Here is a 12,175-nt window from a genome sequence, read left to right on the forward strand (position 1 = left end):
AAACCAAGTACAGGACATGGGGTTGCCACCTGTAATTGAAGCTCTCTTGGCAAAGATCATGGTAAAGAACACCATGTGGTGATTCTTGGGATTAACTGTTCAATACTGCTTTGACAACTCACAACCAAACTGTCACCTTACAAATTAACATAGACTTCAGGCTATGGTACAGATCTACTCTACATCGATACTATGGAAGCCACCGTACAGCTTCTTATGTACTGGTGTGCTTTCAGATTTGTTGGCTGTGCACAGTCAAACTACCACTTTCTTACATAATCTAGACTTCTAGGTACACTGCAACTCAGTCTGTTGCCACAAACTATATTTTGAAAACTAATGTAGATACAGAAAAAATATTGTCAATGTTTCCTTCCCTTTCTGTTCGTGCATGTATGACATCACACACCACATCACCATTGCAATACAGTACATAACCGGCATCTAGTATAGGTTAATTTAGTTAACTTATTTGGTATGGGTGGCAGGAACAATTTGGACCATTACCGCAACTATGCAGTTGACGGCAACATCAGGCGCTTCACTGGGAATATTCCTTGAGTGAAATGACAAGCCTTGGTTGAAGCTTTTTGTCAAATATGTAGATGCAGACTCCAGAAGTTGCTTAACAAGATGGGATGATCACACATGGGTATAACTGGTGTGTTGCTCCTAACACATTTACATCTCACACAGCATGGTCTACACCTGAATGTTTCTGGTAAGACTTTACTTTGACAACTAATTCCCAGAAGCATTCAGTGTAACCAAAATGCAGTGCCTGCTCAAGCCTTGTGATTTGCAAAATTTTCAGTCAACCTTATCTAGGGTAAATGTTTCTCAAGACATAGATGCCAAATAATTGTAAAAACAGTAGAAGTAATTAATGGGAAAACAAGAAATTGCAGCTTGGGCAGCACTAAGGGTGCCAATCATAATATGCTTGGATCTTTCCATCAGTACATAAGAAGCTTGTTAAATAAGGAAGATGAGCTTCCCATATCACTATGGGAAACTGAAATATCTAAAGGCATTTCTGCATGTACGTGCTTTGCATAACAGAACATCAGTTGGGTGTTGAACAGGTGCAAAATAATTTCCACGTTTTTCATTAATTCCTCTGACAGATATGAACTTTGTTGTCACACAAGTGTCACATATGAATTACGTTATGAATTATGATGTTACGAATTACAATGCCTACTTCCATGTTATGTAGTATTATATTTTTTGTGATTTTTAAATTCAGGTTATTAGTTAAAGACAATTTTTCAGTTGTGTGACTACATGGAACCTGCTTGATAGTTTGTAATGCAGCTGCCCTTTATGTGGATGCCAAGAAGGTCAAAATTGAAATAAGGGTTTTATGAGTGCAGCCTATGGTGTTTTTCAGTAATGTCTTTCATTAAATTCATTAAGGCTGTTGGCGACTCTTATTATGACACTTTTATTTTGTTGAATGCTATGACCATGACACTCTGTATTTTTACAACATGATTCATTGTTTAGATGATACTATCTGTGCTGACGTGGTTGCTTTGAATGTGACTACACGGAGGTTGGAGTGGCTATATTTGTTAAGAATTAACTGTGAGTGTAGTGTTCTTCAGTCATACTGATGTGTACAGACAGGAAGTCTTTTCGTTGGATGTATTGTTTTCACTGTTATTATTTGTTATAATGAAACTGTCTCAACACATGCTGTGTGCTCAGAAAGTTTCTTTGAGGTACTGATTGTTGGATCTTTGTATCTCCAATTATTATTTTGGATTAGATGTGTTATTTAGATACGTTATTTATTTTGTATAGTTGTAGTGAGGAGATTGTCATGGATGTGGATATGCTGTAGGTTTCACACATTCATATGTAATGTGTGTTTCTAGTATGGTGAAAGTACAATGATATATGTTACCATTTTCTTTACAGTGCTGCTAGCCAGATTAAACGAGGAGACCATACCTCTGTGTAAAAGACTGTGCCTAGCAAAAAATGTCCTTCAAGACAACAGTTTTCGTATCCAGCATAAAGAGGAAATTATCATAAAGTGGTTTTGTGACCTTGATGTACCAAAAACACAATCAGAGGATGTATGGAAGGCACTGCAGGAGTGCCTTGCAAATATCAGCTCATTGAATATTATTGGTTCTGACATAAGGACTAATGTGAAAAGTTTGTTGGTGCAGGTACGTTTATATTCCGAGAAATTTTAATTTGAAGTGATATACGCTGCTTAGAAAATTACAGCTGCCAGATATACAGGGAACTGTGCTACTTTTATTTTGAAAAATAAATAAATAAAAGGGAGAGGGGGCAGAGGGGAAGAGAAATACAACCGACAACCAAATTTTGTAGGCTATTGACTAGTTTTAAGTTCTTAACAAATTTCTAATTGATAATGTGTATGTAATGACAGGAATATGGAAAACAGCCAGGAATGTTGACAATGACCTATGACTTAGTTTGTTTTAAGAGTTAAATCTTTGTTTAGGACAAGATTAGTATGGAATTCATATCAAAGTACTCAATACAGCGTGAAAATACCCCGTGGTGGTGAGTATGTTCAACACATTTGTTGTTTAATTTTGCAGTGAACACATGGTGTGTCGTGGGGCGATCACTCTGTTTTTAAAATAATTGAAAAGCCACGATCGCTTCAATGTGATTTACTAAATGACCGGTTTCAGCACTCTGAAGGTGCCATCATCGGATCTGGGCAGTGATGATGCCGACCGGTGTTAGGCGAGCAGTGGTAGTTTCATCTGGTGACTTCAGTTTTATATTTTATGGAAAGAACGACCATGAGAGCAGTTTTTTATTATTTTTTATTGGTTGTGACAATGATTTTATCAGACGGTCTGCCTCATGTGCCATGATGTCCATATGGTTTTATAAATGTTAATCCATATTTCAGATCCGATGATGGCACCTTCAGAGTGCTGATACCTGTCATCTAGTAAATGATATTGAAGCGATCATGGCTTTTCAATTGTTGTTTAATGTTACATATTCTTGAAGTTGCATTTGCATATTACTGATGGCTCTCACACAAAAATTAAGAAGTTTCAAGTCACAGCTTCACTATGTTGTCACTGGGTTTCACTGCATATTCAGGTAGTCTATGATCACATTCTCGTTAACATAGTCTGAAAGGAAGAAGTTTATGTGGGTTAACGTCTTGGGCTGTGTAGTGGCCACATTTCACTACTTTCATAATTTTCCAGAAACTATCAATACATTTCATAGAATTCCACAAACTTAAATAATGGTGTACTCCAACAATGAAATATAAGAAGTAGATAGTGTTAAGTTTTTGGGGCTACAGGTAGATCACAGTCTTAATTGGAAAATCCACATCTCAGAGATAAGGAAGCACCTTAGTTCAGCTCAGTTGCAGTACACTTTCTTAATGCTAAAGATGATTTAAAAACAAAGAAACAAGTTTATTCTGCACATTTTCATTCATTGATGAATTACAAAATCAGTGCACAGTGCAATGGCTGATGAGCCAGACACAGAATGAGTCTGCGTGGTATGTTAACAACCATTGATCTGATACACTGGCCAGCCTTAACACTAGAAGTACCACGTGGGCCATTTTTGACTAAAAAGGGTTTTTATAGGGCTCTACTCCCCTCCATAATCATCGCGGGACAAAATGCTCCTGTGACTTCATCATTTATGGGATTGTACAACTCACCAAAATTTCATCCTACTAGCACACCTAGAAGTATGAAAAATTTACCTGTTGTATCAGTAGTACCATGTGGGTCATTTTTGACCCATACACATTTTAATGCACTTTGATATCAATGACACCAGTTTTCAGACACTAAATAGTTTCTGGGCATGCCTCGACATTATTCACAAGATGTTGGAGTATATTATAACACTTTTGGCCAAAAAGAATGTGAAATACTAAGAATTCGAAGATTGTTATCAGCATGGAGGGGTATCAGCATGGCTTTCTGTTTTCCTCAGACTGGTGACATGCAGGCACACGAAGTGACACTGGGAAGCCTCAAGTAATATATTATGCAGTGGGAAGCCTTCCCCCTCCCTGCATCACTGTCAGGAGTTCAGCTAATAGTTCTATTACATGACAGCATATGTCATGTGCATCACCCTTATGAAAGTTTCTAGTCAGTATACCTTTGTCTGTGGTCAAGCTGAGCGGGCTGAGGCAGTCCTGATGCCAGCGATGTGAGCTTGCAGTTTATTTTCACAAGTTCGCGTCATTGAAGCTGCGATTGCAAGACGACATGGCCTTACGGAGGCTGAGATTCTCTACTATTTGGAGAACATTTCACTGATTCTATCAAGCAATGAATCCGGTAGTGAGATGAATATGGAGGAGGATAACAATTTTGTTCCAGTGGAAACTGCTGACTCAAGTGATTTAGATGTATCAAATGAACAGCAAGCAGAATCTGATCCATCTGACAACGACCTACCTCTTCCAAAATGTAAGCATGAACCATTCTGTTGAAGTTTTTGAACCAATGAGCATGTAGTCCATGGTACAAGTTCCTTTTTTCTATTCTTTATGTGTCGAATTTATGGATGCTACCTGAGGGCGTGGACGTCCCTCCCAACAATGAGCCAAATGAGTGTGCAGTGCAGGTCGAGTCCCTCGACAAGGACAATGATGAAGCAGTGCAGGAGTGTCCTGATGGAGTCTTTAAGTCACTGAAACATAAAACTTTATTCAAAATACATTATCTAATGTAAACGCATAAGTCAAACTGCATCATTGCTGGTCTTTCCGACTATTCCCTATCTCTCACCAGCTACAAAGAATTTTGGTAAATGATTCAATTTGCAGCTGACAAAGGCAATGATCCAGGTGTTGTGGATGACTCAAAAGACGGCAATAGTGTGGCAGTCAGTGCAGTTGACGGAGCAGCGAGAGTTGGACATGGTCACGGTATTTGGGTGCCAGACATGGTGCAGCAGCTCATCGTGGACAAGGAACAGGGAAGTGCCATGCGACATTCACTTCCAGGCAAGGAAGTGGAGAGTTCCAGTGGTACCAAGTGGGGACGGACTGAGCCAGGCGACATAGCAGATAGGCGCAGCGCCCAGAATGTGTTGCAGAAGGTACCCAGGCTGACGGGACACACCAGACGACATGTTGTAGGTGACTCACCACTCTCTGTGTTGCAGCTATGTGTCAGTGACCCCATCAGAAACAAGTAAAAAAAAGCACTGCAGAAAAGGCTCCCAGCACATTTGGTAATAATGAGTGGTCCCAAAGCCTGGAAGAACTAGATGCTTTCATTGGATTACTCTATGCTCTTGGAGTATATGGTGCCTGGGGTATTTCATACAAAGACTTATCAAGCAGTAAGTGGCACTCTTTGGAGATCACTCGAAGAGGTCCCTCCTGTGGCGTTGAGTGGAGATGATGCATTGTGTATTATAACAATTTGTGTATCATGTATTCTGGTGCAAAGATTGGCGACCAGCCCAACACTTGTCTATTTCCTTATTCTGAGCAACATGCATGCTAGATGTCAAGTGAATGAAAATGTTGAGAGGAAAATGTGATATTTTATAGTTAAACTGAGGGTGGATTCGATACAGTTGACCAAAGGGTTAGACACTACAGTGTACAAGCTGGCACCCACTGATGGACTGTGCGAATCTTTTACAATATTCTTGACCCTGCCATGATCAATGTTCACATAATTTGTAAGTTACTTACCACTAAGAAGGTTTCATTCTGAGCTTTACCCTCAGAAAAGCAGATGAGCTTGCTGCCCCCTACATACTGCAAAGAGGAGCCAATCTCCCTTTGAAGACACTCAATACTGGTGCTGACCGATATGGAAATAGAAGGCGTTGTCAAATTTTGGTTTCCTGCAAACAGCAAGAGGAGAATAAAACATTAAACATATGCTTCAAGTGCAACAAGTGTGTGCGTGTGTGTGTGTGTGTGTGTGTGTGTGTGTGTGTGTGTGTGTGTGTGTGCAAAAGCTGCCAAGCAAAAGCTCTTGTTGAATGTCTGAACTGTGACTCCATTCCAGCTTAGACAATTCTATCAACTCTTTGTTCCTAAACATTTCCAAATATGTATAATTACAGACCGAAGTTGTTGGTTCTTATGTTTTAGTTCCTTGATTGCAATAAGCAAGAAAACACATGGATCATTTTAATCTCCTGCTGCATTTTAGAATGTTTCATAAATTCTCAGTACTTAGCTTATTTGTCTGTAAAAGTAAAAATACTATTAGTACTCACGTAAACAGTATGTTTTAAATCAGTTTCATTCTTTTTATAAAGAAAAACATTGTAACATTGTTTTATGTACTTGTTTTAACGATGATTGATGAGAGACTGTGGAATTTATTCTGTAAAATTTAAAATAAAAATAAGCTTATTTCTGAAAATTTGTTTGACCATGTACTATTCATTTTAGGGACCAAATTATCCTTGGTTGTACTTCAGAGTCTTCCTGAGCGTATTGTGAACATGGTGACACTGAAAACACCATCCAGATATGAATGAAACGGCAATTAACTGCTGTGGGTCAAAAATGACCCACAGGTACTACTAGGGGTACGGCAAAGTCCGGTACCTCTAGTGTTAAAGTGGTGTTTAGGTGATTTATTTTTGCTCGATTAGACAAGTGTTGGGCTGGTCGCCAATCTTTGCACCAGAATACATGATCCACAAATTGTTATAATATTTTAACACACAGCACAGAGAACATAGTTTGTATGATTCGGAGACATGTGATGCGCACAACTTACCTTGCTTAAGTTAACTGATGGCTGGGGAGGGAGGAGGAGGTGCAGGAAGGGCCATGCGAGGTGAAAATACATTAATTTGCAAAATTGTGAAAAACAGGATCCTCTACAATGGGATAAATACTAGGTAAGAGATATGAGGTATGGATTAGTGTTTGGGGAAATGCAACTTACAGGGATAATATGTTCAGAATAGAAGAGCATGTTATAACAGCTATATCTGATGTTAGTTGTTGAACATTCTGCAAAAACTTCATAAAAAGTCTCATATTTGGCAACTAGTATTTAATTTTTGATGAATTGGGAGAGCAGTTTGCATGCATGAAATAATTAGTATATAATTATGTGCTCTGGCGTACAAACACATCTTGATTAAGAGTTTGTGGGAAGCAAGTATGTGTTATTGAAAGACTTGTGCCTTCTGGAATGAAAATTTTTATTTTTTTCTTGCATTACTGTTTTTGGCTTTTAGTGCTCTTCAGATCAAATTTTGCAAGAGGCCTTCTGTTCTCCAACTACAAATTGTATGTTAATAACATCTTTCTTGATGGTCATGAATTTAATGTTACAGTAACCTTGGTATATGGTATGGAGTGCAATAAAAGTGTATTTTCAGAGGAAAACATTTTATTTACAGGAGACAAATAGACGCAAGTTTGTAATGACTTTTAGTTTTCATTTTGTGCTTTTGCCGCGTCTTGATGGTCTGCCACTGTAACCTAGACTTTCCATTCACATTTGTCGGCTTCTCTAACTCACAACCAAATAGTCATCTTCCTACTGTCACCATAATTTAGATTTAATATTGACAATTGTTGGGTCTGCCAAATCAGAACCAACTGTCACCTTTCATCCTAATCTAGACATTGGGCTACAATACTGCTTGGTCTGTGACCCCAACCTAGATTCTGCCTTTGAGACACAACAGTGCAAGAGTGCTGTATATGTCAGTAAAAGGAACACCTTTAAGTGGCAAAAGCAGGAAATGGTGAATGGGCTGTCCACATGATATGAGTAATTTGTGTTGTTTTGGTACTGTAACCAATATTCAGCCTGCAGTTGACTGCGGGTGACATGCATTGCAGACATCTGCTCAATATGATGAACAAGTACAGCATGTCATTGGCTCTTTGTAAAGTGCAGCCTATTCTTCATGTCATTTAGATGATAAAAAAATGTAGCCATTTGTAATTATCAATTAATACGGAAGGCTAACCTGTCTCTTTTTTGTTTTCTTTTAGGATATTCAAGACCACATGAAGGAGGTACATCCTAGCAGTGTGCAGTTAATAGGTCTTCATTGCACTCTTAACATTTTACAGACAACGATTTTCCAGCAACATCTTGCACGAAATTTGGAAGAGCTGTACCTACTTTGTGCTTCATTTTTTGAAGCTTTGTCTGAACTTGAAGACACTGACATATCTCGAAAACTGACATTATATTTTGACTGTCTGAATCATATCGTATCATTTAGTAAACAAAGTTCTGTAAAAGGTAAACTTAGTACTGGCTTTGTTAGTTGTGTTTCAGCTTCACTTGTGAAAGCAGTGTTGAAACTGCAACAGCAGAGTACCATTGAAGACAGCACTTGTATTGAAAAAGAGACACTTAAGTTTGTGCAGCAAATATTATTGCCAAAGAACTGTGTTAAAGATATTGTTTCTTCTCTCTCCTCAGTGTTTGAAAGTGAAAGCTGCTCTAATAATGTCATTACTGAAACACTGCTTTATACTTTGCTTTTAGCAAGAGAGAAATTTAGAGCAGATGTTGTGTCTAAGCTATATGCTATATTTTTTGGTGCTGTTGTTACCGACACTAAAGAGGACAGCAGTGGTTTATTTCAGGCATTTGTAGTATTTAGCTTTCTTGTTGGCTTTAAGCCAACAACTATGGCTCCACTGGGGGACTCCAGAGTACAGTTATTAAGGTACAGAGATTTTAAAATGCTTTTTAATGAGTTGAATGTTCACAAACCACATAATGTTGATGAAACATCATTGGCTGTCTTGAAGGGCTTGCTTGATGTTATAATTACAAAAGAAGCAAACTTGGATGCTGTCATTAAAGAAGTTACAATGTTGAAATGGCTACAAGCTCTGATGTTGTCAGTTGTTCAAGACAACGCTGCATCAGAAAGAATGTTTGAAATATTGTGCTGTTTTGTTCAGCTTAGCCCATTAGTAGTGGAACCAATAATAATGGACATCTTAAAAGAAATAATGTTTTCTACTAAACCGGTACTGCCAGTAATGCTTAGATATACAACTTTTATGTGTACCATCCTTGAGATGTTTATGAAACTTCATAGACTGCAGAAATTTATTTCAAAATTGTTAACTACTTTAAAGGCTATGTTTGAAGGGCCAGTAACGTCTGGATTATTAATGGCTGAGGTCTCAGATGTTTTCCCAGAGAAGTTCTGCTCGCAGTTTTCTAAAAATGTCTTGCTGCTGCCCAGTTCTCAGATAATATCAATGATGAGAACCTTTATTTACCATTTAAAAGAAGACTGTCTTCCAAAGCTGCCATCTTGTAGAAATGGTAAGATTAACTATAGAACAGCAACAAATTGCTTCTGTGTCCTTCAGTGTAACATAGATATTATTACTTTAGCCGTGCAGTAGTTGCATGAATTTCTGCTACACTATGGGTCGCTTGGGTGACAGCTGTCACTGACCATTGTTCTCAGTGTTATATTAACAATGATGAAACATAATAGGATATGTATGTCCATAATGATTTCAGAGTCATTTAATTATTAAACACCATACATGAATGATCTATGCATATTATAATATCCATACATAACTATTTTAATGAAAACAAACAAAAATGAACATATATTGCAGTAAAAATGAATAATAAGTGTAATTTATGAACATACACTGCAATGCCTGTATATGAGCCTCTCTGATACAAGAGTTAAACCAATATTTCAAAAATTACTTTTTGATACATCTATTATTTCAGTCCGCACTGTCCAAACAATTAACACAAATGTCCTTCAAATGATCAGAGCAGGTCCACCTGCCACACATAACACACTACTTCTGGTTTATTTGTCCTGTGCTCTGCCACTCTCGTAACACATTCCCCCTCTTTTTTCTCTTTCTTTCCTCTTGTGGCTTCTTTACAGTCCCCTCCATTCCACACAGTGGAAATCTGTGCCTCCTGACCTCCTTAGCTACATATGGTGCTCAAAATCTCCTTTGTGTTTGGGGCTTCACAAGTTCCCATGCAATAATGGTTAGGAAACCAGTTCTCTTCAGTGCTTTATTTTCATTTTAATTGTATTAAATTCTGAAAAGTAAATAACTTCCATATTGAAATTGAAATGGAAATTGTAACACCAGTGGTTGCACAGGTGATAATTCTCAACTACAGCACACAAAGTGGAGAAACTTATTTTTATGCTTGCTAACAATAAGCACATTCAAAGACCAGGGGCGAAAAACTGACCTTTGAAGTGTAATATGAAGCTATACAAATTCATACATGTGGACAACCTGTACAGGCAACAGCATAACAAAAAGAAAGTTGATGCATGACATATACCACCCACATGACTACTCAAGGATTAAAGAAATTTTTTGCTTGGCATGTTATGATGTTAAGTCAAATGTTATTGTTTACTAAATGTAATTGATTATGTCGACTATGAGTGTTCAAACTAAGAAGTTAGTTCTCTGTCTGTTTTATTGTTTTTTCAAGGTTTTGCTTTTGAAGTTTTCTGATTTTTTTGTTTTTATGTAAAGGACTCAATGTCACCCTGTAAAATGAATTCTGGGAAATGCTTCATATATTTGGAATTTTTACTAATGCAATTGTTTCAAAAAGTCTTTTGTATGTGAGCCATATTTCCATATAGGTATTTTGAGCATTCAACTGCATTTACTGGTACTGTATTATACAAGACATTTCAGAACGTAAGTGTACTGGATTTTTATATTTTTTTAGAAAAAAGTATTAAAAAAATTACAGAGTGTTGTTGATACATTTGTTGATTATATTTCCACATAATTGCTATCCTGTTCATTGCATGTGGTGAGTCATGGCACAAGCTCTTTTATGGTCTTGTCAAAGAACTCTCCCACCAGCTCTTTCCACCACTTCAGAACTTGTTTCTGCATCTGCTCGGTGGCTAAAAATTTAATTTCACTCATACGCCTTCAGCAAGGTGAAAAGATGATAAACTGAGGGTGCCAAGTCAGGGTAATATGGGGGGGGGGGGGGGGGGGGTTCAAATCATCCAACCAAATGAGTCCAAGAGCACCTTGGTGACTAAGGCTGTGTGAGGACATGCACTGTCGTGCAACAAGCACACTCCTCTCATCAGCATTTCCCTCCTTTTGTTTTGGATGCTCCTTTTTTTGGTCTCACAATTGTATCTCAGACGATTACAAAAATAATTCGTAGACTGGGAAGCAGGAGACAGGTCAGGGCAGCTGGGCACACTACAGGATATCAACAGACGGTGCTGTGATTGAATAATCAAACACATTTAATTGTCTCTTGAGAAGCAGTCATTTAGAACATAACAAACATTCCTAGTCACTGAATAAAGTTTATTGTCAACACAACAGCAAGCTGTCTTTCTAGCTGCTCTGGTTCTTGCAGACCTAAGTAATGATAATGTCAGTGGCCGCTGTCCCGGGGAGCTCAGCTGTCAAATTCAGCGTCCTTTACACTAGTGCCAGAGATGACACTGATGTCGTGTAATCTTACTGCAGAAGGGATGTGTGGCATCTGCCACACTGGTGCCACCCATCGGGGTCCACAGATACTGATGTTTGCACTGGCAGGTTTTGATGGTCAGCACATGAGTGGAGTCTTATGATGACACCACATCAAAACCACTGTGCAGTGATGGCCTCTGCCTGAGGCAGAAATCCAACCAAAATGACGTATTTCCAGTTCCAAAACTCTGAGACCATGAGTTTTTTTGCCCGAAATTGTGGTTTTGAAGTTTTTGGGAGGCGGGAATTGGTGTGATGCCACTATAACAAATGTCTTTTTGTCTCGTGTGTATTGACCTGCCCACACTTCATGTCCAGTTACAGTAGAGCTCTGAAAAACCTCACCTTCCAATTCAAGTTGCTCAAGAAACTCACTGGCGTTATTGATGCTATTTTTCTTGTGCTGCTCTGTCAGCTGTTTTTGGACCCATCGTGCACAGAGTTTTTGGTGTGTGTCTCACATGGGAGAATTTTTGCTGTAAAAGATTTTGCTTCGTGGAAAAGTTGCAGTAGGTGTTATTCATTCTGCGAGTAGGAAGTTGATCACAGTATGTAGCTTGCACTTGGCAAGATTTCTTACCGACTTGTTTCATGCAACTGGACACTACAACATGAGTTTATGTGCTACTGTGTTCCTGTGATGCTCACTCTGGGCACTGGGTCTTCCTCTACCACTCAGTGTTGCCA

The 12,175-nt window shown here is 38.4% G+C and overlaps 1 protein-coding gene across 2 annotated transcripts in view; it reads left to right on the top strand.

Annotated features, from left to right (window-relative positions):
- LOC124596012 overlaps positions 1–12,175 on the top strand; it is a 137,879-nt gene that overhangs the window by 14,824 nt on the left and 110,880 nt on the right. For both annotated transcript variants that reach the window (XM_047134967.1, XM_047134966.1), the window contains exons 2-3: positions 1,927–2,183; positions 7,991–9,293. In XM_047134967.1, coding sequence (XP_046990923.1) covers positions 1,927–2,183; positions 7,991–9,293 — 1,560 coding nt within the window. The remainder of the gene's footprint in view (positions 1–1,926; positions 2,184–7,990; positions 9,294–12,175) is intronic.

Source organism: Schistocerca americana, chromosome 2, assembly GCF_021461395.2.
Source record: "Schistocerca americana isolate TAMUIC-IGC-003095 chromosome 2, iqSchAmer2.1, whole genome shotgun sequence".
Taxonomy (NCBI): domain Eukaryota; kingdom Metazoa; phylum Arthropoda; class Insecta; order Orthoptera; family Acrididae; genus Schistocerca; species Schistocerca americana.